Source organism: Leptinotarsa decemlineata, unplaced genomic scaffold (assembly GCF_025532065.1).
Source record: "Leptinotarsa decemlineata unplaced genomic scaffold, Ldec_3_MD MMD2_tig00000008_RagTag_RagTag, whole genome shotgun sequence".
In the NCBI taxonomy this organism is placed as follows: domain Eukaryota; kingdom Metazoa; phylum Arthropoda; class Insecta; order Coleoptera; family Chrysomelidae; genus Leptinotarsa; species Leptinotarsa decemlineata.
Window position 1 is genome coordinate 12,354,405 of NW_027412537.1, and position 27,143 is coordinate 12,381,547.

Here is a 27,143-nt window from a genome sequence, read left to right on the forward strand (position 1 = left end):
TACAACAGGAGGCGGACAGATTAGAGGAATGGGCCAACCTTTGGAGATCAGAAACCCTGACGAGAGTCAGACAATACTGTTCACTCGGAGGATGGTACACCCGGAAGGAAACATCAGCTTCAACGGATAAGAAATTCCGTGGACCAACGAAGCGAAATACCAGGGAGTCACTCTCGACAGAAGACTAACGTTCAACACACACGTTTGGCAGAGAATAGGGCTGTCGAGAGCCTACAGACAAAACCTATATCCAATTATAGGTGTGCCTGCACTGCATTGGGCCAGTGCGCCGCGATATACAGACGCAGTATCCAAACTTTCATGAACGTGTTCAAAAGAGTTCCACCACACAACAGTCCAGCGCTACGCTCAACAGGGAAGACCCAAGATTCCGAGAGAGACAAACACAAGAGGCCAACCAAGCAAAATCAGAGATCATCCCCGAGAGTCGATATCAGGCGGCTCCGTTAAGTATAAAAACTTCTTAACCAGATACAAATTCTTTTTTTTTTTTCAGATTCACTAGGAAACACTTGCTCGCGTTCAAAAGACACTCGCCTCCGGTTAGTTTTTGGAGGCCCCATGCGTTAAATCACATTCAAGTAAAGTAACAATTAATAAAATACTAGATAATGAAGTAAAAGCACCTGAAGGCTGGCTTTCGACTGCAGTAGGTCAGATGTAAATCTTGCTGAAGTGCCCATCAATAAGTTGAGGACCGCTCCGGAGGAATGGGGTTGGATGGATGAGATGGGATGTTCTGCTCACAGTAACCTTGTGGTAAAGATCTCAACTCAGGGCACTCAACCCGGGAAGGGGCATGGGGGGAAATTTCTATTGCCTCTCTATATACTCTTGGATAATAATTTGGGTTTTATCGAGTATCACTGTATCTAGGAATGAGATAATGCGAGTACCTTCTTTGTTAAGAGCATGCTCATCTACAGCTGATTTGTCCGGTTTGCCCGAGTCGAAAATGTCTCTTGTGTTCAGACTTCTTTTCGTGGTTCCAATGTAGACCGATCCGCAGCTACAAAGATTCCAATATACCCTAGGTATTGGTAAAGGTTCTCTGGGGTCCTTAGCTGACCTTAGACTTTGTCTGATAGTTTTTGTTGGCCTGAATATTGGTTTCACGTCATGTTTCTTCAAGATTCTCCGAATCCGGTCTCTAATATTTTCAACATAGGGAAGGAGAGCTTTTCCTGCGACCAGCTTAGTTGGGATTGCTTTAGCATTATCTTTCCTAGGTCGTATGACCCGCTCGAATTCTCCTACGTTGTGCTCATTCTATTTGAAGGCATTTTTTAGGTGAATGAGTTTCTCAGGAAAACTCTCGGATTCACAGATACGTCATACTCTCTCAACCAACGTTTTAATTATCCCTCTCTTTTATTGTGACTGGTGGTTAAGGTTTATCAGTATACATTCACGCATATTTATTGAAGAGATTACACCAAAGTTGATCAACCTCTTCTAAATAGTTGTTTCCAAATATATTCATCTTAAAAACTAATTCAATTTTAAATATTAATGCAACAACTTTATTAAAAATCAGAATAAAAATGTAATATAAAAAATTCAAACATAACGATTCAGTAAAAAATAACCCGATCTGAACGAAATTTTAAGCTAGAGTAGCCTTTGCCATCTTGAAATCTTCAATGGTTGAACCTGTTTGAAATTTCGCATATCTGAAAATAAAATGATGAAGAACTAACAGATTTTGCGAAATATAAATTGCTTTTTCTTACATTCTTTCATATTTCAACCTCTCCTGCTGAGGTAGTGATGGTTTAGTTTTAGCCAGCGCTTCTAGCAGGTGTTTTTGTGTTATTTTTGACTCCAATTCTGCGGACATAACCTAAAAATAATTTTATCAGAATATAAATCCACAATACTACCAACCACTAAACCTCAACATCAATACGTCAATGTAAAAACTCAAAATTGATTGTTGTTTTTAAAAGAATCGGATATATTCGAGTAACAAAGTTTAGAAAATCGCAAAATGTGTTTAATTTTATAGTAGTTTCTTCATCAGGCGTGATCATACTAACCAAATTCCACCAAGTGTTCTACTCTACATTTTTGTCAACTAGAAACTGGATACCGGAATTTAAACTGTTCTGAATATTTATGAGTACTTTTCGTTCATGCAATATAGAAAACATTTCTGTATCATCTTTTTTCTTTCCTCCTCATTTTTTCATTTTCATCCTCACTATATGTCGTAAGAAAACCGTCATGTACTTTTGAAAATCAACCATCGTTGATAAATATTTCATCGGGTATTTCTCATCTGTAATTGTTATTGAATAAAAGAAACTTACAAAATTGTAAACGATATTTTGCATAGTTCTTTATCGTTTTATTTATTATTCGCGTCATTGATAGTGTAGGCAACTGATCGCCAGTGAAAGCATACTGTAACGAATATAAAGCCGCCCCTGACCGATATGCCGGCCAGCGAACAAACACATGACGTCACCGCAAAAAGAATGCAGTCGAAAACCACCGGTAAAGCTCTAGTCGAGTATCGAACCGACTACAGATTTCTAGAATGAACCGTTACACTATATAAGCCCGGCTTCCCTACTTAAGGGGGAGTTCAGAAAGTGAATCGAGCGGTTAAACAAGGAATTCAAATAGTAGAAATAAATTAAGTGTTAGTTGCTAAGTGTTGTAAATAAATTAGTTTGTGATTAGTGAAATATTGTTGGAAATAAATTTGTTTGAGACAATAAATTCGTTAATTTGTTACAATACCATGCGATTCCTATTTTACAGGTGACACTATAAGTAATATTGAAATGGGTCCAACTGTGGATCCTTGTGGGTTGTCTGGTTGATCGCGGTTAATTATTTATCCTTTTCTGTAGACATCAGCAATCATTCAGCGAGATTACGTTGATTACGCGAAAATAAGCTGTCGGCGAGATGCGAACGGGGAAAAGCTCGCGTTAAAGACTGCTTACAGTTGAAACAAAGTTCCAACAAGAACTATATAGCGATCATAATTGCCGCAGTCATTAAGCGTCTTCATTAAGGGTGACTTGGGCGACAACTCGCGAGTATCAAGCAAAGATAAGGTGAAACATTTCTGAGGTTGATGGAGTTTTCATCTGGTGGAGAACGCAAGAGTTCTTGAGAATAACGGAATAAGGAAACCCGATCGTAGGTTAATAATGAAATCCTAGATGAAGGGTGCTGCAAAAAAGATTCCAATTAAAATCATAAGTCATAATAGTGTCACAGAATCAAGTTGCTGATTAGACCCCCAGAAAACATGTGAACCTAGTTGAAAGAAAAAAGTCAAATATAAAAGAATAATATGTAACACGGGTTACAAATGAAAAAGCAAATAAAAAAATTTACGCATGTACGAGAAGAGTACAAAAAAATTTTGACCTAATATTCGGAATAGTTTACGTAAATTTTGCTAGTATAGAGTTGTACATAGAAGTTTCAATATTGGAAAATCATTTTGGAAATAATGCGTTGGTGTCTTTTGAATGCACGATTAGTACATCGTGGATGTCACAGTTTTTAATAGGTACACCGCTTAAATAAATGCGAACTGTTTTATTGACTTACATGGACAATTGTCTTGACTGACATGGACATATGAACTGGACATATTTGACTGAAATGAACATATGGACTGGCATTGTCATATGCACTGGCATTGTCATATGGACTGGCATTGTCATGAGGGCTGGCATGGACATATTTAACTAACATGAACATATTTGAATGTCATTGAAATATGGACATATTTGACCAACACGTACATATTAACTGGCATGGACATAGTTGACTGGCATGTACATATTTGACTGACAAGGACGTATTTGACTGACATGGACATATTTGACTGACATGAACATATGGACTGCCATGGACGTATTCGACTAATAAGGACATATTTAACCGACATGTACATATGGAAATATGTGATTGACATGGACTGGCTTGGATATATTTGACTGACACGGACATATGGACTGGCATGGACATATTTGACTTGACATGGACATATTTGACTGACATGGACATATGGACCTATTTGTCTGAAATGGATATATGGACTGACATGGAAATATTTGTCTTCAATGGACATATTGGCATATCCGACTGACACAGACATATGAAATGATATTGTCATGTGGACTGACATGGACATGTTTGACTGACACGGAAATATGGTTTGGCATGGACATATTTGACTAACATGGACATATGGACTGCCACGAACATGTGGACGGGTATGGTCATATGGTTTTAACATCGCAGATCGGCAGTTACCCGAAAATGAAATGAATAAAGAGAGAGGGTGAATCTAGTTTAGCTTTGTAACGGCCACCTTGTCGATACCATAAATAGTATATTCGTAAAGGAAGATGTTACCGACCGTTCCTGAATTCATGTAGTTGATCCTGTTACCGAAAGATCTAAATTAGTGAAGATGGCGACTGCATTAAGGTTATACCCAAACAAGTTTCAATCTGCTGTTACAATAATCACCATGGTTGATGATTCAAATTTTTGTGTTCGTATATATCTGCAAATTGTCATAAATTTTCAGCATAATAGAGAATAGGTCGATCCGAAGTGGTCATCCTACTGTAATCTAGGACAAGGATTTTGGATCGAAGACACTCACATGCATGGTTTTGAACACTTTCTCAAAAATAAAGAAACATCCCTATTCTTGGAGTTTAGTGGGTGAAAAACTGCATTAAACCATAAAGCAGAACAACACTAAATATTCCACAAACAGTTGAAATAACAAGCGTTTCTGAAATATTGTTTTCAGTCTGTTAATTATGGTTCCTAAAGCATTTTCTATGGGTTACTAATTGAGACATGAAACATTCTTTGTCGCTGTTGATCAAAATGCCGCATTTAACAATTCATTTCAATCAAATTTCACCAAGAAAGGTCTTCAATTTATGTGTGCATTACATTTAAAACGTAACCCTCTTTTCTCTCCGTCTCTCTTCCAGTGGAAATTGCCTTTTGTCGAAGAGCATTATCAATTAATCAAGTTAATTAACGCCTTTTCTCAACCATTTTGAATAACTTCCATCATAATAAATTATTTACCGGTAGATTTGTTAAACCCCACATATCTCTTACGAGGATTCTTCTCAATTAAATTCGCGATATTCTTGAACAACGTTCAATGTCATTATGTAAAATATTCAGGATGGAAATTTCAAAATGCTCTTTCAATATACCACAAAAAAATGTTGGAACTGGTGCTTTGATTGGCTGATTTCCATATACTCGTAATAATAGTCACTCTGGAGAAGTAAGAAGAAGGGAGCTCGATAGACACGTTTCTTGAAAATAGAAGTTAAACCTTTCAAGATCGTGTCTTTCTTTAATTTATTCAAGAAACATTTGGACGTAGCTTACAGAGCAAATAATATTATAGGCTAATTTATTAAGAACAGATAAAACTTCAGTGTTGGATAGATCAAAAGTGTATAAGTTGACTTGCGGCTCTCTATTTTCTGAGTTTTTTTTTTCTGTAATCTACTTCCATCTTTGTACATCGTTGGTGTCGACTGTAATGGTCTTTAGCCTCGTGTCCTGAGTATACAACGTGAATAACTTCCCGAGCCACCTAAGAAGCCAACTATGGTTCAAAAATGTTCCGTTACAAAAAGAAGTGTTGAAATTTCATGAAAAAAATTAAAATTATTTAATATTTCCGATTTAAAAGTATATATTTTTCAATAAAAAATAATTTTCAACCTCAACAGTATAGTGGTACGGGAAGTGACTCCAATATATTTGAGGAAAATAATGATTCACCGGTGGATAAGTTGTTTATATGTTTGATTTTTCTACAAGCAAATGTTATTTTGTGTGCTCGATATTCATTTCATTCATTTTATAGATAATTTCTAGTCTTATTGCGTGTATGTTGAATAAATTATAATCATTTCTTCTTCATTAACTTATACTAACCTGTTCTTCATCAAAAATGTGATCAATAGTTGATAGTTGAGCTGTATACATGAGAGATTGTAAGTCAGCGCCTGAGAAAAACTCAGTGGCAAAAGCAATTTCCTCCAAGTTTACATCCGACACCAAATCCAGGTTCTTTGACAAGATTTGTAAAATTTCCAATCGACTATCCTAAAACACAATCATTAACATAACAATCATTTATGAAGGAAAAAAAATACCAATTTACCACGCATTTGTCAATGATAGTGTTAATGAGTGAATTGTCTTAGAATAATCATGTTTCAAACCTTATCGGGTAGAGGGCAGAGCAGTTGTTTGTCCAATCTACCTGGTCTGAGAAGAGCGGGATCCAGCAAGTCCGGCCTCGAAGTAGCTGCCAAAACGCAAACTCCTGTCAAGGATTCAACTCCATCTAGTTGAGTAAGTAGCTGATTCACTACTCTGTCGGTCACACCTGTATTATCATGACCACGCCTGTGGGGTAATGAAGTTACGCGGTATTATTTTTTTTTGTAAAACTAATGAGTATACTCACCTTGGAGCCAAACTGTCAAACTCGTCAAAAAACAAAATGCAAGGTTTCACGCTTTGTGCTCTGCAAAATACTGAAAATTAGTTTACAAAGATAACTCACACAAATCAGGTGGAGAAAAATGAAAGTGACATGCTAATAAAACTGAGATATTGAGTAATATTTCATTTCTATCGAAGTGGAGAAATTATAGCGATAAAACTGAGAGCCGTGACATCAATATCAAGGTGTCACTATTCTTGAATCATGATCACTGAACTGATGAAATCAAATATTCAAATATAATTGTCACTAAATATTGAAATTTTGCTCCTTATCAGTGCAGGACACATCTAACGAAAACAGCAGTTCGACTGATTTTTTTAACATTCCACCGCTAATACAAAACCTGCTTCTGATCCTAGACTCGTTTAACTAATGAATGATTTTTTGCTGGTATCTTTTTGGCAACACTGTTTTTGACAGATCACGCGTGAATCGTGTCTTGCGTCATTGTCAAACTTGTTCAGTTTGGTCTATAATTTACCATTAATTGACTTGAAGAAAGTGCAACGTGCACTTCTCCCAATTTATGGGCAGTTTCGTCGGCCTACTGAGGGAGCTATTCGGACATTAAACCACCAACACGCTTATCTAGAGTGAGAACCTAAGAAAATATTGCGGCTGTATCCGCCAGTGTTCGTGATGACCGTGAAATGTCGATTCGCCGCCGTTCGCAGCAATTGGGCCTCTGTTACTCCACTACGTGGAAAATTTTGCGAAAAGATTTGGGTGTAAAACCTTATAAGATACAGCTGGTGCAAGAATTGAAGCCACGCGACCTCCCATAACGTCTAACATTTAGTGTATGGGCGATGACAAAGTTGGAGAAATATCCACATTTTTATCGAAAAATTGTGTTTAGCGACGAGGCTCATTTCTGGTTGAATGGATACGTTAACAAGCAAAATTGCCGCATCTAGAGTGAAGACCAGCCACCACCGCTGCAAGAGCTACCGATGCATCCCGAAAAAGTCACTGTTTGGTGTGGAGTATGTGTCGGTGGCATCATCGGGCCGTACTCCTTCAGACGACAATGGCCGGAAAGTGTGCAAAATGGAAGAATTGGACATGCCTAACATGTGGGTTCAACAAGACGGTGCCACAAGCCACACGGCACGCGAAACAATGGCCCAATTAGGTGCCGCCTTCGGTGAACACGTTTGGGGCCCGTCAATTGGCCACCTAGATCGTGTTATTTAACGCCTTTGGATTATTTCTTGTGGGGTCGTGTTGAGGCTCATGTCTACAGGGATAAACCAGCAACGACTGACGCTCTAGAAGCCAATATTGAGACATTTATATGTGAAATACCGGTCGATATGTTAGAGAGAGTGTGCCAAAATTGGACCTTGCGCATGGGCCATCTAAAGCGGAGCTGCGGACAACATTTGCATCAAATCATCTTCAAATATTAAATTATATTGATCGTTCTATCGATTCCAAAGATTTCGTCAATTTTTTCAAATTGTTTGTATTGTTTAGAAAATTAAATCCTAAACCTCTTTAAAAAATCACCCGTTACAATGAAGACGCCACAGCTTCTTCTTGTGAACGAAGAAATGAACACAGAAAAAAATGATTTCACAACATCTGATTAACTCACTTCTGAAAAACATCCCTGACAGCTTGCTCACTTGCTCCAATGTACTTAGACAATAACTCTGGTCCTTTCACCGAAATGAGTCTTAAACCGCATTGTTTTGCGGCTGCTGCAGCTAGCAAAGTTTTTCCTGTGCCGGGCGGTCCATATAACAGTAGGCCTGATTGAAGACGAAGAGGTGCTTTAGAGAAAATTCCTGGATACTGAAATGGAAAACCTATGCATGAAAACCTTCAAAACGTTCAACGAAGTTCAAGATAGCTGAAACTCCTCTTACCTGAGCAGGCCAGAGTAGATTTTCCACAAGAACTTTCTTTATATCATGGAGACCTCCAATATGAGAAAAGTCGTTGTCACCAGGGGAATGTAAGTGGACGTTTTGCAAGGAGAGGACGCAGGTATTTTTCAGTGCTTTATCACAATGAGTTTTGGTTATGGTGATCGAACTATTCTCATCGAGTTCTGAAAAATAACTGGATTTAAAAAAGGGATTTTGAAAAAGTAATGAATCAAATTTGATGAATCAGGTAACCAAAGAATCACTTTTGTGACACCTTTGAAGCAATCACGGTTGACCAGATTCATAACCCACTAACCCGAGGCCAATGACGAATAAGCAGATTTAGAAAGCCTACTTGAAAATATGTTAACAATCGTCAAACATTTTTTTGCAGTTTGTTTTGAAATATAGAGCAAATCAAAGCAAATTTTATACATCTCTGTGGAATAGTTCGCAGAACACGGGACTCGTTTACTAAACATCAAATCCCACTGAGGGACAACAGTTGTTAGTTTTTTCGACCACCTAATTTAATATACTAACAATAATAAGGTGTATTCCTTATTTTAAGGTTTCTTCTTATCATGAAATTCAATGATATTACTCTCATTCAGAATATAGTATTTTGAAATAATCCTGATATAAGTCATAGAAAAAGTATAGTATCCTACTCGTCAGATATGGTCGTTCTCGCTCGTTAAATAAAATACTGTCATTAAATTATTATCATTTGCTAAGCCAAACTGCCAAAAAAATCGTGGTATGCACGAATTTTAAACAAATAAACTTATTGCGCTCAGAACACAACTTTTGAAACATTTAAGTTTTTGAATTTAACTAGTTCGGACTTTCATTGTCTTCGGGTGAAGACGATTGTAGATACTAACAATCGAAACGTCGTAAACTAACGTGACTTGGAATCTCTCCACTTTTTATTTTCATTTTCTTTTTTCATTTCCTTATTTTTATTTTTTTAAATTGTTCTATTTTTACTTGTATTTTATTTCACTATTATTTCATTTCAGGTTTATTTTGGTTAATATAATTGTTATTTTCAGCTATTCATTTTCAATTCTTCTTTTTTAGTTGTTTCAGGGATTTCAAATCATTTTATATAGTAGACAATGGAAGTCCGAACTAGTGAAATTCATCATGAAACATTGTCAATCACCTTCAAGCAATCTAAGTTTTTATTAAACAAATTGTTGTGAACACTTGCAACATAACCACACAAAGCAACAAATTACTCGCCATCTTTGTAAGCTTCAAAAAGCGTTTTATTGTGGAAATCAACGATGTCTTGAATAACAAATCCTTCAGTTTTCATTGACAATTCTTCGAAATCAACACCATCCAATTCAAAGTCAGCAAACAACTTCTGCAATACAACTTTTCTATCTAGCTAAAATAGAAAAAAATGTGATAAATCCCACTCAGAAATGGACAATTTTTGTATTATCATCAAAATTACTAATCATATCAAAGGTTCTATCAAAGTAAACCACGAAATTCTAAAAATAGACAAAACATATTCAATTAAAAATATCATAATGATAGAAACGTCAATAAATAAATTTCAAATAATGGGAAAATGTTAATGGTTTTAATATCAACACCATCCAATTCAAAGTCAGCAAACAACTTCTACAATACAACTTTTCTATCTAGGTAAAATAGAAAAAAAAATGTGATAAATTCCACTCACAACTTCATGGACCATTTTTTTTATTATGATTATTACTAATCATTATCAAACGTTCTATCAAATTAAACCACGGAATTCTAAATATTAATAGACGAAACATATTCAATTAAAAATATCTAATGATACAAACGTCAATAAACAAATGCCACCTAATAATAACAATTTAATGATTTTAATATCAAATCCATAATATCAGTTACAAGAGTCAATTCTTCATTTAAAGCGTGGATTTTACCTCCTGGAAGTGTTGTATTTTTTTCACATATACATATCTATTCATTTGTAAAAGTTACCTTTGTGTATTCATCAATCGTATAAACGTTTTTGAACAGGTGGCTCCCTCTTGACGAGAACAAGTTCTTATTCAATTTGTCAGTTGACTCAGCAGTGGCGCAGATTCCTATTCGATTTGAATTTGAGAACAATTTGAAAAGGTTGTGAAGCATTTCACTTATCCTGAAATAAAAATACTCATATTTTGAAATTTCATCCTCACTGTCTTGATTAACGAGGTTTTCAGTGATATTAAAAAACTGATAGCAAAAAACTCTGGACATGTCGATATAGTTGACAAAATTTCGAAAAACTGAAGAAAATATGGCATCGACAATTACGCTCAAAGATATACCTACCTGAATGGAAGGAAAACCAAAAAAATGTTGATAATGGATACGCGATACAAAACATTTAGTTTGCATTGTATGGAAGTTGTTTCAAAGGAAAAGCAGTTAGAAGACGTATCAATTCATTTGGTGGTTTTGCTTCTCAAAATGACCCAGAATATGAAAAACACTTGGAATTCTTCAGCAAAGCACTTAGCATAATAGTTCTTTAACAATTGTGTATATACTATCTTTAATAAACGATTTTTTATCACAAAAAGTTTTGAAATTGGTGAGTAAACATCTCATAACAATATATACATGAAAAGAACAACAGAAAATGATAAGCGTAAGAAGTCCAATAGTAAGCATAAAATCGACTAAGTTCCATTCAAAACAAGGTAGCCTAAAATCAAAACTGTTAGATTCACAAAACGAAACATCTCTCATCCAAGAAAACATTCTTCAACGCCAAGAAGAATATGTAATACAAAGTATTGAACTTTACTTTACTTACTTTAACTAAGACAGATAACGAGTTTCGACAGCACAGCGCGATCTTTTGTAACCCATGAAAACCAATAGAACAGCGCCAGTTGGCGTCCGGACACGAGATGGCGTAATTAGCGTCACACGTGACTCGCATGGCACAGTGGTTGAGACACAGTTTTTCGTACCAATTATTTCGCGTGTCGTTTTGTTTTTTGTTGTTTATTTTTCAAATTCAAAGTTATAGTTGAGGAAAAGTTAATTGTGACTGTGATGGCATACAAAGAACTTGCAGGGGGATTCTACTTAATTATTAACGAGCAAACAATAAAGCAAAAGTTCGTCTTCTGCATCATTGTCGGATTTTGATTCAGAACTCAATAAAAGCAATGATTTTTCAACTCGGTCGGACACAGTAAGATTGTCAATTCTAAACTGCGTTCAATTTGCGGATCATCCACGCTACGCGTGTTCCAGGATGGCCAAATGAGGAGATGACATGCAAAAAGACTTAGATTATAATTCAAGTAAGAATACAGTTGGAAATATGAAATCAGTGTTTTTATCAAGCGATGTTATCGTCTCCAAAGACCAAAAAAAAATAACTTTTGAACCTAAATCAAGATATGTATGGGGTACAAAACTTAACAATTGATTTTCTTTAAGGTTTGAGACTGAATATTAAATTTTTTACCTGTTGAAATATACAGCATTTGGAGCAGTATTGTCGCCAGCAACATTTTCGCACAAAACCTCTAAATCATCAAGAATCATCACTGAGGGCTGATGAAGAAGTAGCTCTGAGAAATCTGTGTAAAATGATTTCAGCAATGACTCCATTGTTTTTCCCTTAAAGGTTTTACACTTTATAGTTTTAGTATAAACATTCAGTGGAAATAACTGTAATTTCCTTGCTATATATTTTGAAAGTGCGGATTTTCCAGTTCCAGGTTTACCTGTAAAATTAATTTTCAGTTAATTTGAAAATAACAAGGAAACAAATTTCAAATTTTATTGTATTGATTGGGTATCAAAAAATAGTCGAAATATTTCAATCTTCACATGTTAAGATTGTAATACATTCTATATTGGCAAAACATCAGAAAATTCAATATGACGAATGATTTCTCCTCAAAATATCAGGAGAAATATAAATTTTTATTCATTATCTGAATACTTTAAATTTTATGTACAGAAATTAATATACTTTTCAGACTGAGAATTTACGTAAAAAAATATTAAATACACTTTTTAGAGATGGTACATATGATTAATGAGGAAATGTTGATAATCAAAATCTGATTTGGACAATCTTAGTCAGATATTTTATGCACGTATTGTTCTTAAATATCATAAAGAAAAAGAAACATTCCAATCACCCTCTAATTGAAATTTTAATCTTAATTACTGATACTGTCATCGTTATATCGTTTACCAGTGTCTCCAATTTTCAATTATTCTCATGTTAATAAGTATATTTCTCTTTTCAATAATAATAAGTCATACCAAAACCTTAATAATTTGTTTTTCAACCCAAGCCCTGCAAATGAATGCGATTCTAGGGAAAAATAGAAAATACGGTGACTTCTACATATAAAAAACCTTATTGTGAGAAACATTATAATAAACAAAAAGGTAATAACACATTTTGTGGATATTGAGAAATTTTTGTCAACTTTCAACTGTTATTATGTTATTATATTATGTCATTGAAGATTATTTCCAGAAATATTCCTAGCTGAATGCATCGATATAAAAAAATCAATATTCAAATGACACATAGATGTCAGTTTTATGCTGAAACTGTTTTTGTCATCATTTTATAAAGCTTCGAAAGAAATAATCTTTTGAGGATTTATATTCGATGAATAAGCAGCTACCGCCATCTCTGAAATAATAGCTCAAAATATTGAGATTGTACTCGGCTGGTAAAAAGTAGAAACTAGAAACCAGACTAAACATTTCAGGAAGTATCCTAACCTAAGCAAAACAAAACAAACAAACAAAAGCTGAAATAATTCACATGCTTAGCAATTTGAAACTATGAAGTGATAAATATTGGCTTGAAAGATGAACGGAAAAAAACTGCTAAGCAATTCTAGTGACATGTGTTTTATTCTTCACTAAAAATTCTGAGGCATCCATCAGGGGGTGAGTTGTGCTTTTTGAATTTCATCTAATAAATCATTTTGACAGCACAAATTATAATACAAACAAAGAAAATCTAAAAAACCCACCTGTTATCAGGACATTTTCATAACAATCTTCAGTATTTTCATAAATCCGTAGAACATCCTCAACAATCAACTTCATGTTGGAAATGTTATCTAAAAATGTGTCAAAACTCTTTTCTTCACATTTTTTCTTAGAATCTACAACTTCCATTTCATAATGTATGACATACTTGCAATTTCTCACTAGATCATCATTAACTAGGCAGAACTTTTGTTCATTTGGTGAAAACCTCAAACTACATGATATATTATTTCCAATATCAATGACCACATTAGCATTCAAGACAGTTGGGGCATCACTGTTTTTTGCTAGGTATTCTTTGATGGTTTCTTCAACATTCACCAAGTAATTTTTTCTAGAATTTACAATTATTTCACTTACAAAAGGAACGTTTTCAATGTACTTTAAAATTACTCTGGCGCCCAGTTCACAATCAAAAATCTGAGAAACTTCAGGGCCAACAAACAAATTTTGACCCAAATTAAACTCAAATTTGTCCAGAATGTCTTCAAATGCTATCAGCCTAGCAAATACCATTTCATTTGCAAATACATCATTCTTCAACAAAGTGAGTGAACAAATTGTTGGTGTTGACAAGGTACTTTCTTTCAACCAGATACATTTTTTTGATATGAATATGTTGAATGGTTGGAGGTATTTTGATATTTGTTCTCCAAAAGGAATTTCTGTTAGCGGCACCAGTCTGCAGATCAAGTCGTATTTTTTATTGAAGTACCTTTGCAAATTAGCAACTTCATTACCTTCTTTCTTGAAAAATGAGTTATAGAATTTCGTTAACCTTTCTTCAAGCAAAAAATTGTTGGGTTTTTCAGATTTTGGAATGTCCAGTGATTTATTTTTCTCAATGTGGCCAGTTGGTTTTATGTGCACTTCTGTTAAGAAATCTATTACACCTGGAGATACTGGTTTAACTTCCTCTAAAACAGAAATGTCACAAATAATATGCAGCAAGATGTACAGAGACCCTGGTGTTTTCAGCAATTTGCTTTTTTGTCGAGTGCTCTCGACAAGATTGAAGACAAAGACTCGATTTCATATCACATTCGAGTAGCGTTTGGTGTTTCTTAATGAATTGCAATCATCGTTGTGTCATTTGGGGGCAATCGGCTGTTCTGACAATAACTGTAAAATATACATTAATATGCTCAGACCAGAGTGTGTAAATTTGTTCTTTGCAGATTGATTGTTAAGGACGTAACAGGCTTTATACTTTCAAAAGATCACCATCTCAATTTTTTCTTATGTGAATTATGTTTTCAAATAAGACATGCAGAAGTAGTAATAGCAACAGGTCTTTCCAAAAACACAAAGTAAGTAAAGAAAATAACACCAAGTTATTGATTGATCTGTATTATTTTAAGCTTCCATACTGAAATAGAAAACAAAGTTGAAACATATCTTCAAACTAAGGTGAAGTTTTGAGTTGATTTTGTACGAAAACTGATCTGAATCAAGAATACTATAGTTCGAGGGTTTTTGAAAAAATGTTTTTTTAGGGAAGGGGTCCAACTGATTTCACCAGGGTTTCTATTAATCTTGATATGCAGTAATCTAAAAAACAAATTTTGGTAGCATTCTCACCAACATATACGGTAACATGTATATTATTTCCAATCCATATTATGAAACTTTGACTATAGAACACAACTCGAATTTGATTCAGTAGTGTTCCTTGAATATTATCTGATAAAATATCCTAGAAATTAATACAGTTTAAAAAGATTGCTAGAATTGTTACCCAAATGGATAACTCACTATCACATCATAATCATTCTGGCTAACAGGAGAAATAGTAATAGAATTCACAGAAGGTAGTTGTGCTATTTCAGACAAAACAAGTAGACCATTCTCTTTGATTCCCAAAGTTTTTGCAAACAAAGAGTTTAATCCAATACTGTTCTCGTCCATTTCTATGGAAGTTGCTCCAACAGAACAATAGGCTTCTTTATTTTCATCATAAGAAAGTCGTAGGCAAGTCTGATAATCAAATGTTTACATTTCAATGAAGCACGGATAAAATTTCTACTTACCCCAATTTGCAGAAATTTCAAACTAGGGGGTACATAAACGAAGTTATTTTTACCAGGTACATATTTAACAAACAAGGTGCGTTCGAACATTTTTGGTTTATATTTAAAAAAAATTAAAATATATACGATTTTTGTTTACATTTGTTTTTAGGTTATGTCGTGTTTTCGTTTTGGATATGTCTACGTTGCCGGTGTACGACAACGAAAATTTGAATTCTTGAAATGAAAGAAACTGATTTATTTAGTCCGGTTTCAATTAGAAGCGTTTCAGAATAGTCGATCAGCCTAATTTGCGGGAAATATCAAATTTGTTGATTCACCAGCAGTTTTCTAAAATTTATATAGTGGTAATTTGGAAGATAATGCTAGATCGACAGTGGAAGGCAAGGCCGTTTTCAGTGTTAAATCATGTGATATTTGGCAATACTCTTTATACATGACGTTCGTTGTACAATACCTAGACATCACCCACTCCGTACTCCTGACGAATAGCATATGACTTTGATAAAACCAGCATTCATGAATGAATTCTTTTTCTATCATGTATTGAGGTATTAATAAATGCAGAACAGATACATAAAATATCTACCAGTGTTACCATTTGTAACAAGAAACAATATTATATCTTACAAATTGTTTCTACATACATACAATACACACGTTTGTATGTAAAGGGCAAATTATTTGACATTTCTGTCATTTTTTCTCCCAGATATTAAATACCCAAACTGATTTGAATAAAGATAAGTAATGATCGATCGAGTAGTAGTTATCCTTTCGATTCTGCTAAGTCAGATATTTTATATACTAGATAAATAGACATTGATCTGGTATTATATTTCTAATAACTAGTTTTCGCCAGCAATACTTCCAGCGCCGTGATTTTGAGAAAATTTATTTTGAAATAAACAAAAATTAATCGCTCCTAAAAGTATAACCCCTTCAATTCAAACAAACTTGAAATTTCGTGAAAATTACAAAACAAAATGTCACTTTCACAATTATTTATTTTCCTACGGCACTTTGCGTTAATGGTCCCATAGAATAAACTTTCCTTTTCCACTTCTTAAATACGTCTGTAAAACTCACAAAGTATTTCCAAATCTTTCGTAGTGCACAGGATTTATTTTAGAAGTTTCAATTTATTTCAAATCATAAAACGGTTAAACATTATGTTATCTTTGTATCTTCAGCCTTATATTTGCAAATACATTCGTATTGTTGGATTCAACGTCTATTTCTTTCTAGTTCCGTGTTTTACTTATGTACTTTGACTAGAACTTTCAAATTCATTGCATATCAAGATTTTCTAGAGTATCCAGTACATTTTTTGAGTTTATAATGGTATTGGAGTAACATGCGATTTCCGATTTTTTCCAAATTTTTTTTCCCACATTCATTAGACTTCCTTATCGCACTGAGTAGTTATTGGCCTTCGATGATGTTTCCAAAAACCACTAGATTTCATTATTTATTTGAAACAGGGTCTGTCAATATAAAATATTATTTCTACTACAATTACAAAATGTTAAACATTGAGGTTGTATTGAAATTCATCGATACAATTCGAAAATTATATTAGTATGATCGTGTACCAGTTTTCATTCTCATCAATCTATGTATACACTAATCCAATAGTCTCGTCACCTATATAGTATATAACTGAGGAATATGCTAAACTTATTGGTTTATATTATAATAAATATTAGTAGAGACAGCGAAAAACTCATAAGAAAAACACAATAAGAAATGTTATATTCGCTCAAAATATATTCATTTGCATTTCATTGACTTAATATAAATATATATATAACACGGTCAGTATAAACTTATTTTTCACATGAACTCATTGAAATACCGTACCTATCAATTCTGTACCTAAAACCCGTACTCTATTATGTGAATCGAAGACTATTTCTGAACTTAGTACCTGATTGAGGCCAAAACTACTCCCTCTCTCTCTCTGTTTATGCTATAAATCGAAGATTCATTTCCGTCTCTGACATATAGGTCTTGTTGGAAGTAGTAAGCATCAAATAGTGTTCTATTCCACTAGATTTGTGATATTCTGATCGTGTTTAATTACCGGCCTCGTAAACTTATCCACTTGCTGTCATAATTTATCAATTCATAGTAACGGAAGAGATCGCTAGGAGTTGTGGCCGTTAAACGTTTCAGCCAATCGCAGAGAGGTAAGAAGCCTTTTGAAACAGAAACTTCTGCAACTGACAAAGCTGAAGGGCTTTTGGCTAACGAAGTTTACATGATAGTTTTACAAAGTTTTACAAAGAACTTCAAATCAATAATCAAATACGTAAACTAAGGTAAGTTTGGAGTTAATTTTGTAAACTACTGTTGAACTTATTTTCGTCAATTTCTATATGGTTAAATGGGGGTTACTTTCATAGGGAAACATGGCTACCATTTAGAGGGTTTTTTCACATTTGGATCAATTGTGTACTTCCAGAGGGATTGTTTTTCTTTCATTTCCAGTTCCTAATATCGTAGTGTGGGTTTTGCGGTAATATATCAGGTTAATTTCATCACGTTTTTGAACCCTAGAAAACGGCGCCAAACACGTAGATACATTCCCTTTAAATACATTGTTTATGTAACGGTTTGGAGTATTAAATTTTCAATTTCTTCAGCACCGGGTATTTCAGGACCGTTAAATTTCAATGTTTGAATTACAGTTTGTTTCAGTGTTGTCACATATTGTTCCTACTCCCAAAGATAATCAAAATACTAATTATTTTCCAAAATGTGTCAAAGCAGTAGCATTCAGATTTTCAGTGTTCAGTTTTAAAATTCTTGAATGTCGAATTGTGGTTCAAATTATCAGGAGCTTATACGTTTATGTTGGTTATCCAAACTTTGCATTGGTTCATGTATTGGGTCCTTTCGACTGCCGATCAACTACAATCAAGAAACATGCAATTTAAATGCTTAATTATCGGTAATGACTTGAGCTATGTCAATAATAATCAGAAGCCTTTTTTCTTGCTACTTTTCTGGGATTTAAACTTTACACAATCTAAATAATGAATAAAACTAAATCTCTAGAGAATCTATTGAGGTGTAATGGAGGGTAAAGTGGATGGTTCGCCCCGAAAAGTTATTGCATATTTAGTATAGAGTCCAATTGGTCAGTATTCATAAATTTTTCCACAAAAATATAGAAAACAAAGTTCAAATCCCAGATAAGCATTGACAAATATGATTGAATGACTTCACCATGAAAAATATACTTCAAAGAATGCTGTTAGCGTTCTTGGTGGACATGGTTTTTAAAAATGGAAAGTTAACATATGATGCTATCGCACAAAAATAGTGCTTGACCTGGTACTTGTTTTCTTATGCATAAAGGTTTATTAACAATAACACAAGAAGAACATCGATGAGTTTTGCTGATCATACTGGTATTTTTTACCATACCGTTGATTTATGTATTTTAGTCATTCCTTCTTTGAGATTTTGATCGATAATGATTTAATTTCGGGTTTTCAATAACGTCCTCTGGAGTTCCTCAAGGTAGTGTTCTTGGCCCATTTGTGTTTTCCATATTTACTTTTGACCCATTTAGGGTAATACAAACATGCAACGTTCTCTAAAAGTAAATTATATATGCTTGCACCATTTCTGTATTTTTCAGTCATTAGTATGTTTCACTAAACAGCATAAAAGTAATTTTTCAACTAACTGCAACGGTTGTTTAAAAAAAGGTATGACTATTGATACTAGAAATGCCCCTGATCTGAGATCTGAGAATATCTAGATATTCTAGTTGTTATAAACGTGAAGTAGATTATGCAGCTAATATGGCCTACAAGGACTACACCTGCGGGCATTCAACACAGAGAAAATTTAATAATTTTCAAAAAGGCAGAGTTTCTCAATGAAACATTTGATTACAAATTTATTGAGTGATATGTTATTATCTAAAATTTTAATTATTCCGATGCGCATAAGAATTATAAAGGTATACACATTGTCTTCTTTTTGACATTGTGCTTCTACTTTGTACAGTACAGATTCAAAGTGTAGGGTTAATAGTGTCATTTGAAACAAAATACCTGAAATGAAACCTTATGTGAAACAAAACACTTGTCATCAGAATTTAATTTTGGAGCCTTTGCTCAAATATGATTTAAGTTAGCCAGTGGCCATTGATCAAGTAAAAAGTATCAATTTTTTTGTAGCCTCATGTACCCTATCATAATTTAACTGCTTGAATGAAATGAATAAAAACACTTTTGTCTAAATACCACTGGAAAATTTTCATTTATACGACCGGTTTCGGGTTTGATCCCATTGATGACTTGTTTACTTTATGGTAATTCATGATTAAGATAACAAGTCATCAATCACACATATTAAATAATTCAACTGGCTTGATGAGTTTGAGATCACCTGTAAAAAGTCAGTATGATGAAAACATTTACAAATACCATCAATAATAAAGATATAGAATAACATTGATACACTGTATGAACCTTGAAACACTCCTGAATCTATCTTGATTATATTCAGTGTAACACATGTATCTCTAACTGTTTGTTCGTTTTGGAAAGTTGTGAATCATGATACGAGGCAGCAAAGACATATAGCTCCGATTTTCTCAGTAAAATATTGTGTTCTACTCTGTCAAAAGCTTGGGAGAAATCAGTATACAACGAATCCATCTGTCCCTTATTATTATTACCATAATTTTGTTGTAAAATAAGCGTATTACTCTATTCATTTGAATAATGTGTCAGCAAATTATGTTCACCTCATGTTTTGATTTATTTTTAAACAGTTTCATTATTTTTACACTATGCATTTTTGTAAAGCACATTACTATCAGTAGATTGTACCAGAATATATCTTTGGCAAATATCTCATTAGTTGTTATTTTCAGACAGAGCAGCCATGGCTCCTCTAAAAACACACCCAAACATACTCACAAGTCTTGCGCTAAAAGACATCATCTCAACGAGAAGTAAAGTCCCCATGAACATTCCTCAAATCAAAAACACGAAAGATGTTGTTCGGCCTAAGCGAAAGGCTGATTGTTCTCCATCCAAAGAAAACAGAGGCAACAATAAAAGGAAACCCATGGGTGATCGGGATGTTAATGCCACCGAAATGAAAATAAAAGCTGCTGATGACAAACAGAAAAAAGTTGCACCAGTGAAAAAAGCTACTGTGCAGGTTAGGGCATTACCCTCAGTGAAAACGGTGCAGAAACAAAGGCAGAATGAAAATCTGCCGCCCCCACAAGCACCAGGGCACAAGGTAAGTGATGAGTTAGCACTCCTTACTTTGGATCTTACTGTGATTGGTTTTAGATTGTAACAAGAGCAGCCGTGAAGAATGTTGTACCAAATCAAACAGCGGTTATACCAAAAGAAGTACTTAAGGAAACAAATGCAATGAAAGTAACTAAACGACTGAGCAATGAGTTTGAAAAGACTGAAGAGACACTATACTGTACTGCACTAGAAGAAGTGTAAGTATTTTTTTTACCGACTTCTTAAAGATATTAACTTCATATGGATCATTCACACATATTTACAGTAGTCGTATCTAAATTCTTTTAAAGATACACCAGTTTTTTATTGGGTCAAAAATTGGATATATGGTTATTTATGCCTTAAAATTTAGTTTACCAGAAAGAATATAAAATACCAAATTCCCAGAAAAATTCATAAACAAATTTTTAAAAAATGGGGTGTATTCAGCTTTGTAAATATGGAATCATGTATGAAAAAAGTAAGTCATTGGTAAATTTTTGTATTCATAACTAAATGAAACCAATAATTATAATATTAGGGCGAAAAAAGTACAATAGGGTGACAAAAAATTATTAAAAACAAATCCTGCATACATTTTAGTAACGATACCACTACCTACTTCAGTGCCAAGAAACAACACAACCTAAGGTCCTCCAGGGCTTCGGAGTCTCCGCCCTGTGACAAACTGGACGAAAAAGATAAAGAAGGGAATATGACTATGATAGCGAAACAAATAGAAGTGAAACTCAATCTTGGAAATCACGAAGTTCCTGAAGATGTAGAAGATTATGACAAAGAAAACTGGGACGATATCTTCCAGGTTTCACATTATGCCATGGATATTTTCAATTACCTGAAAGATAGAGAGGTGAGTAGCAAATATCACTTCCAATAAGCACCAATGCAGGCAATTATTTTTCATTTCATCAGTTATGGACATGGAAAATGTCATATATTGTAAATTTCATTGACAAGCTCTGTCTCCGAGACTAACTTTTTAAAATTAAAGTGTGAAATTCTGGACATATCTTCTGAGAAAATGTAACTATTTTAGATAATTGACAACTGCTAATTCCTGGATAGGTAGAAAAAAAATATTTCATTGGCATTTTAAAAAAAGTAATAACAGAGGTAGTTCTTACTAATAAAACCCTCTAAACGACGAATTATTAGCTATTTTATAGATTTTACACTGACAAATAAATTATTGAACTTGAATTTGACTTCATTTCTGTTTTCTGTTCAAGTGTCAATTAAATTTAGTGGAATAAGAATTGGTGGGACACGTAGAGGTAAAGTTTTAAACTTCTTGATCAAACCCAACAATATTAAGTATTCACATTCTTACAACACCAGAAATAAAAATGATATCAAGTTGAACAAGCCCAAACATTCCTATTACAAAAAATCTCCCATCAATGCAGGCTGCCGTCTGCAGTCTTCCGAAAGAAATAAAATACGCGGGATCCCTGGCGGTTTTTAAGTATAGACTTAGGGAACTCCTTATCAGAGAATGTTTCTATACTGTTGAGGAATTTGAATTATACTTTTCAATTTTGAGATGATATCGAAGTGTATTTTACATAGTCTATGTTAGTCATCATTGTGCTTGTTTCGTCCTGTTTGTCAATTAAAACTTAATGACACTGTTTTTGACTTATCCTATCTATTGTTAACAATAGTTGAAAGGATTAATAAATATTTTATTTATTTATTCATTTATTTAATACCCAAGCTTATCAGGGGAGTCCTTTTCAACGTTCTCTATAAGTATCAATGACACACTACATAGGGTCTCATTAACGCGTCTACCAATGAAGAGGTTACAACGCATTTCTGTCAACCACCGCTGAAGATGTCCATCAAATTTATGGACGAAACGTTCGGAGTTAATCTTTTGAATTATATATTAATTTCTCTTTCATCAACTATCTAAAAGTCTGAAATAATAATAAATACAAATCTGATTTTATACTCAGAGAAATACTCGTGTTTTAACTGAGTGTTGAAATGGCTGGTGAAGAAAAGCACACCCCAATATAAATACAATATACCTAGCCACGACAGATCATACTTATCAAATAGAAAACAAGTTAATAGACCTATTTGAATGGGAATGTCATGAAATCTGATGAATATATTATAAAAAAGAGGGGTTCTGCAAGGGTCAATCCTAGGTCCCTTGCTTTATATAATCTATAGAAACTAATTTCCAAATGGAACACAGGGAAATGTGGTATCATACTAGATAAACCATCATTCAACTGGTGCATTCAACTCTATTGCACTTTCAATAAATTTAACAATATGATTACAAATGATATAAAAATTGTAGACGTGATAGCAGATTTTTGATAACTGTAAAGAGTTACCTTACTGAAATAAAATCCTGCAATGTTTAGTTGAACAGTGTTGCTGTTTTCCTATGTAACATACCCTCTCGAAATTTTAATATACTTTATTTGCTTTCTTCCGAAGAATCAAAACATATTTCTGTGTCTTTACTTTCATTAAATTTTCAGAGCCAATTTGAAATACCCGACTATATGGACAGGCAGGTCTGCTTATCACGCTGGATGAGATCCCTCCTCGTCGACTGGATGGTAGAGATCCAAGAAAGCTTCGAGCTCAACCACGAAACGCTCTACCTAGGCGTCAAACTTGTCGACATGTACCTCAGTAAGATGACCGTCGGAAAAGAAACCTTACAACTAGTTGGAGCAGCCGCCATGTTCGTCGCCAGTAAATACGATGAAAGGATACCTCCGCTAATTGATGACTTTTTATATATCTGTGACGGGGCTTACTCGAGGCGAGAGTTGGTCAGGATGGAAGTCAGTGTTTTGAAAGTGTGCGGATTCGATCTCGGGATTCCGATCAGCTACAGGTTTTTGAGACGATATGCCAGGGTGAGTATTTTTATCTATAGTCGAGGTTTGGGATTACGGTCTGATTTCCCCCACACATACAGACTGCTTTGTATTGTATAAATGATGTTGAAACCGAAATAAACTGAAACACTAATTCAATTTCCCGCTTCAGGAATTTAACAAAACTTTATTTTTTTCAGTGTGCCAGAATAACGATGCCTGTTCTTACATTGGCCAGATACGTTTTAGAATATTCTCTCATGAACTATGATACAATCACGATAAGGGATTCCAAATTGGCATCTGCTGCACTATACCTGGCTTTCAAAATGAAAAATATTAGTGGCTGGACGAAAACACTGGAGTTTTACACAGGTATGAACTTTTTACTTGTTGATCTAATGTGTTGTTTCAGGTGAGTTTCTTTCCGTTCTAAGCTATTCAAGAAAAAATAGTAATTTTTTTTCAATGAAATGAAGAAAAATTGGAAGAATTTTTCTATATCACTTTCACGGAAGTGAAAGAACATACTTCTTTTGGTACTAAGTTTCGATGCTCAGATATCCCAAGTCCAAATTTTCAATTTTCATGGCTTTAGACCAGGGGTCTCCAAACTATGGCCCGCGGGCTAAATCCGGCCCGCGGGCCATGAAATGATGTCAACAAAAAAAGAAAAAGACTACACCTACTCATAAATATATACATTTCTATAATTCGGTTTGGTCGGTCTAAATAGTCACTAACACTATGGTTCTAAATCTATTAAATATTTTTTTATTTCTTTCTTAGATTTCTTTATGCTCCTCAAATATTTGATTCGATTAGGCAATTTATTGTACAGCTTCATTGACATGTAATTAGGGAGTTTTTTCTGTTACGGTTAACCTATGTACAGGGAGCACGAAATCATTTCTTTTTGTTCCATAGGAATGTTGATTAATATTGTTAAAGAACAGATGCCTATTTTTTAGTACAAACATTAAGTATTCATAAATATAAAGAGCATATATGGTCATTATCCCATTATTCTTGAAGACATATCTACACGATTGATTATACTTCAAATTACTCATCATTCTGATTGCTCTTTTCTGAATTACAAATATTTTTTTTTATATTACTATTACTTCCATATCTAGCTACAGACTCAAAATTGGAAAAATATAAAAATTTTACCGATTGTTTGGCGAGATATTTGTTAACCACCCTTAGTCCATACAAAATTTTGCTCAATTTGTTAGCTGTATAATCAATCTGTTTGTTACATTTCAAGAATTCGTCAATATGAAGTCCTAGAAATTTGGTGTCTTCTGAATATTTTCTAGTAATGTTTTCAATATTCAAATTTTGAGGTGAATTTTCATTTTATTAAAAAAATATTTATTTGGCAATTTCTATTTTGTCCCCCTCAGATATGATACAATTGTGCCAGAGTTTTTTCGAATCCTTGAAGTAGTTCTGCTATGCACTTTTTGGTATGTTCTTTAGCTCTCTCTGCGATTGGTTTCTTATCTCCTCATTCGTCTCTAAACACAGTTCTTTCATGTGTACACTCCAATTGTGAACAGAAAAAGTCACATAGGGGGAATCTGGTAAATATGGTGGCTGAGGCATGATTACCGTGTTGTTTTTGTCCAAGAAGTTATGCAAAAGCCATGAATTGTTTTTCCACAATACCAGACGTCTTCTTAGTATTGCTTCTCGCAAGCGGCGCATAACTACTATTCAAGATAATACATTGAAGCCTTGACCCTTGATAGAACTTGGCATGTTTTTTTTGGTATTGGCTGTAAAAATGTTATTTTTCAGGTTACAAATTGGAAGAATTCAAAGACGTAGCCATACTGCTCAACACTGGCTTACAGAATCCCCCCAAATCTCAACTGATGACAGTGCGCAACAAGTACTCGCACAAGATCTTCTTCGAAGTAGCCAAAACGCCACTCATCTCCAACGATGATCTCTGATGAAAGTACATTCCGTTGAACCTGAAAAGACCATTGAGTACCTCCTATGAGCATTCTACTGACCTTTTACCACCGTTATTCTTGTGACTATGACTTTTACTCAATTTTTTTACTCCTTGCTGTGTTACATAATGAATTACCTCTGTGTCGTATGATTCCAAATTATTTTTAAGAAAATATATTAATTTAACTAGTACTTTCTGTTTTTTTCCAATTGACTGGAGGATGATAGGTTACAGTGTTGCATGCCATAATAGGTTAATGTTTTCTTGTTGTGTTGATAATTTGTAAAAAATATCGGAGATTGATTTTGAGTCTGTGCTCGAGTCATTTTGATATACTGGTTGGAAAAAGTTGGGAATTCTGAATGCTGATTCGTCACTCCCATAGACGAAAAATGGTAATCTACAAATCTTGGTGTTGTTGAGTGAAATCGGTGATGCAGGTGAGGTGTCCCTAACTTTTCACAACCAGTTTACTTTCTGAACTGATTTTACAGTTCGCCATGAAACTAACCAAACTATTTTTATTTCTAAGGTAACTTGGAAAAGTTATTGACAATGCAGAATATTTGGATATTCTCGTAATTATCTTTTTTCTCAATTGCAAAAATCAGTTTTCCATATTTTTTAGTGCAAATGAGGTCATTTTATGACTTCTAGTTGTGAATTTATTTATTTTTTAATGTATTATACTGTTGAAAGATGTATGACTCCGCCTGTCGGAACTTGTTCTGGTTGCGATGTCCAATTTTATGAAATAAATAAATTTTTAAAAACATAAAAGGCTTTATTCTAGTGGAATTAATCGGGAAGACCTCAATCAGGAAGAAAAAGTAATAATTATTCTCATTTTGACAAAGTGTAATTGGATAGTCAATCATAAGTACATACAAAACAAAAAGTACATGAAAATACATTTAACAAGAACAAATCATACAAATGTGTAAATCCTTCAAAATACAAAGATTAAAAGCATTGAATTGAGTGGAAGAAAGAATACTTTCGAAACTTTTCATAGATGGACTGAAAAGTTCGTAGGCTTACAAACAGATGGCGCTACTAGTATTGAATCCATTATTTTTAGTTAACCCTAACCTTCAAAAGATACGAGTACAAATTTCACAGCTGTCGGACTATTAGTTTGTGGGATACGAGTGGGGCAACTTTTTTGAAGAAAATTAATGAAAAGTAATTTTGTGTGTTAATGAAGCATTGCTTATTGGCTATTAAAGCCAAGGCTTAGCTTGATGAACATTATTTGGAGTTTGCACTAGGTAAATCAAACACTGAGTGGTTGCATGGATTGTATCACCCCATAGACATAACCCATATATCAGTCATGAATTTTATATCGATTTCTAGTTTTCATGGTTTTCTAAAATGCCTAAATGCCTAGTTGGTCAATGTCTGTAGAAAAACGGTTAGACAATAGACAATGGCTTGAGCATTGTCTATATAATGGTTTGATCCTTGCTTGTGGCATCTACCGTTAAATATAGGCATTTTC

General features: G+C 34.0%; 2 protein-coding genes across 5 annotated transcripts; one reads left to right on the forward strand and one right to left on the reverse strand.

The window, feature by feature from the left end:
- Nucleotides 1-1,521: 1,521 nt before the first annotated feature.
- Nucleotides 1,522-15,690, reverse strand: Pex1 (peroxisomal biogenesis factor 1). 2 transcript variants are annotated; one of them, XM_074171067.1, is made up of 14 exons: nucleotides 15,522-15,690; nucleotides 15,247-15,468; nucleotides 15,073-15,187; nucleotides 13,473-14,408; nucleotides 11,930-12,191; nucleotides 10,438-10,600; nucleotides 9,691-9,841; nucleotides 8,437-8,621; nucleotides 8,163-8,362; nucleotides 6,521-6,580; nucleotides 6,273-6,459; nucleotides 5,983-6,153; nucleotides 1,755-1,864; nucleotides 1,522-1,694 (listed from the first exon to the last, which is right to left on the reverse strand). In XM_074171067.1, exons 1-14 carry the CDS (start codon nucleotides 15,609-15,611, stop codon nucleotides 1,628-1,630), a joined length of 2,919 nt encoding a protein of 972 aa, XP_074027168.1. In that variant the 5' UTR covers nucleotides 15,612-15,690; the 3' UTR covers nucleotides 1,522-1,627. The 2 variants fall into 2 exon arrangements, with proteins under 2 accessions (XP_074027168.1, XP_074027169.1); XM_074171068.1 differs by lacking the exons at nucleotides 1,522-1,694; nucleotides 1,755-1,864; nucleotides 5,983-6,153 and having other exon boundaries at nucleotides 6,321-6,459; nucleotides 6,521-6,590.
- CycB3 (Cyclin B3) lies at nucleotides 13,212-25,830 on the forward strand. Of its 3 annotated transcripts, none has more exons than XM_023165597.2 (7): nucleotides 13,212-13,386; nucleotides 20,422-20,798; nucleotides 20,852-21,012; nucleotides 21,398-21,665; nucleotides 23,320-23,706; nucleotides 23,868-24,042; nucleotides 25,477-25,830. In XM_023165597.2, exons 2-7 carry the CDS (start codon nucleotides 20,433-20,435, stop codon nucleotides 25,632-25,634), a joined length of 1,515 nt encoding a protein of 504 aa, XP_023021365.1. In that variant the 5' UTR covers nucleotides 13,212-13,386; nucleotides 20,422-20,432; the 3' UTR covers nucleotides 25,635-25,830. The 3 variants fall into 3 exon arrangements, with proteins under 3 accessions (XP_023021365.1, XP_023021364.1, XP_023021366.1); XM_023165596.2 differs by lacking the exon at nucleotides 13,212-13,386 and adding an exon at nucleotides 17,686-17,845; XM_023165598.2 differs by lacking the exon at nucleotides 13,212-13,386 and adding an exon at nucleotides 17,686-17,845 and having other exon boundaries at nucleotides 21,422-21,665.
- The last annotated feature ends 1,313 nt before the right edge of the window (nucleotides 25,831-27,143 follow it).

What these genes read in the sequence shown, in the direction of transcription:
- Pex1 (XM_074171067.1), bottom strand. Translation starts at nt 15,611, where the DNA reads ATGTTCGAACGCACCTTGTTTGTTAAATATGTACCTGGTAAAAATAAC. An exon ending in AATGCTGTATATTTCAACAG is followed by an intron (nt 10,601 to 11,929) that starts GTAAAAAATTTA and finishes TTTTTATTTCAG; the next exon opens with GATAAGTGAAATGCTTCACA. An exon ending in ACATTTTTGATGAAGAACAG is followed by an intron (nt 1,865 to 5,982) that starts GTTAGTATAAGT and finishes AATTATTTTTAG; the next exon opens with GTTATGTCCGCAGAATTGGA.
- CycB3 (XM_023165597.2), top strand. Translation starts at nt 20,433, where the DNA reads ATGGCTCCTCTAAAAACACACCCAAACATACTCACAAGTCTTGCGCTA. An exon ending in CACAAGCACCAGGGCACAAG is followed by an intron (nt 20,799 to 20,851) that starts GTAAGTGATGAG and finishes GATTGGTTTTAG; the next exon opens with ATTGTAACAAGAGCAGCCGT. An exon ending in TGTACTGCACTAGAAGAAGT is followed by an intron (nt 21,013 to 21,397) that starts GTAAGTATTTTT and finishes CATACATTTTAG; the next exon opens with TAACGATACCACTACCTACT.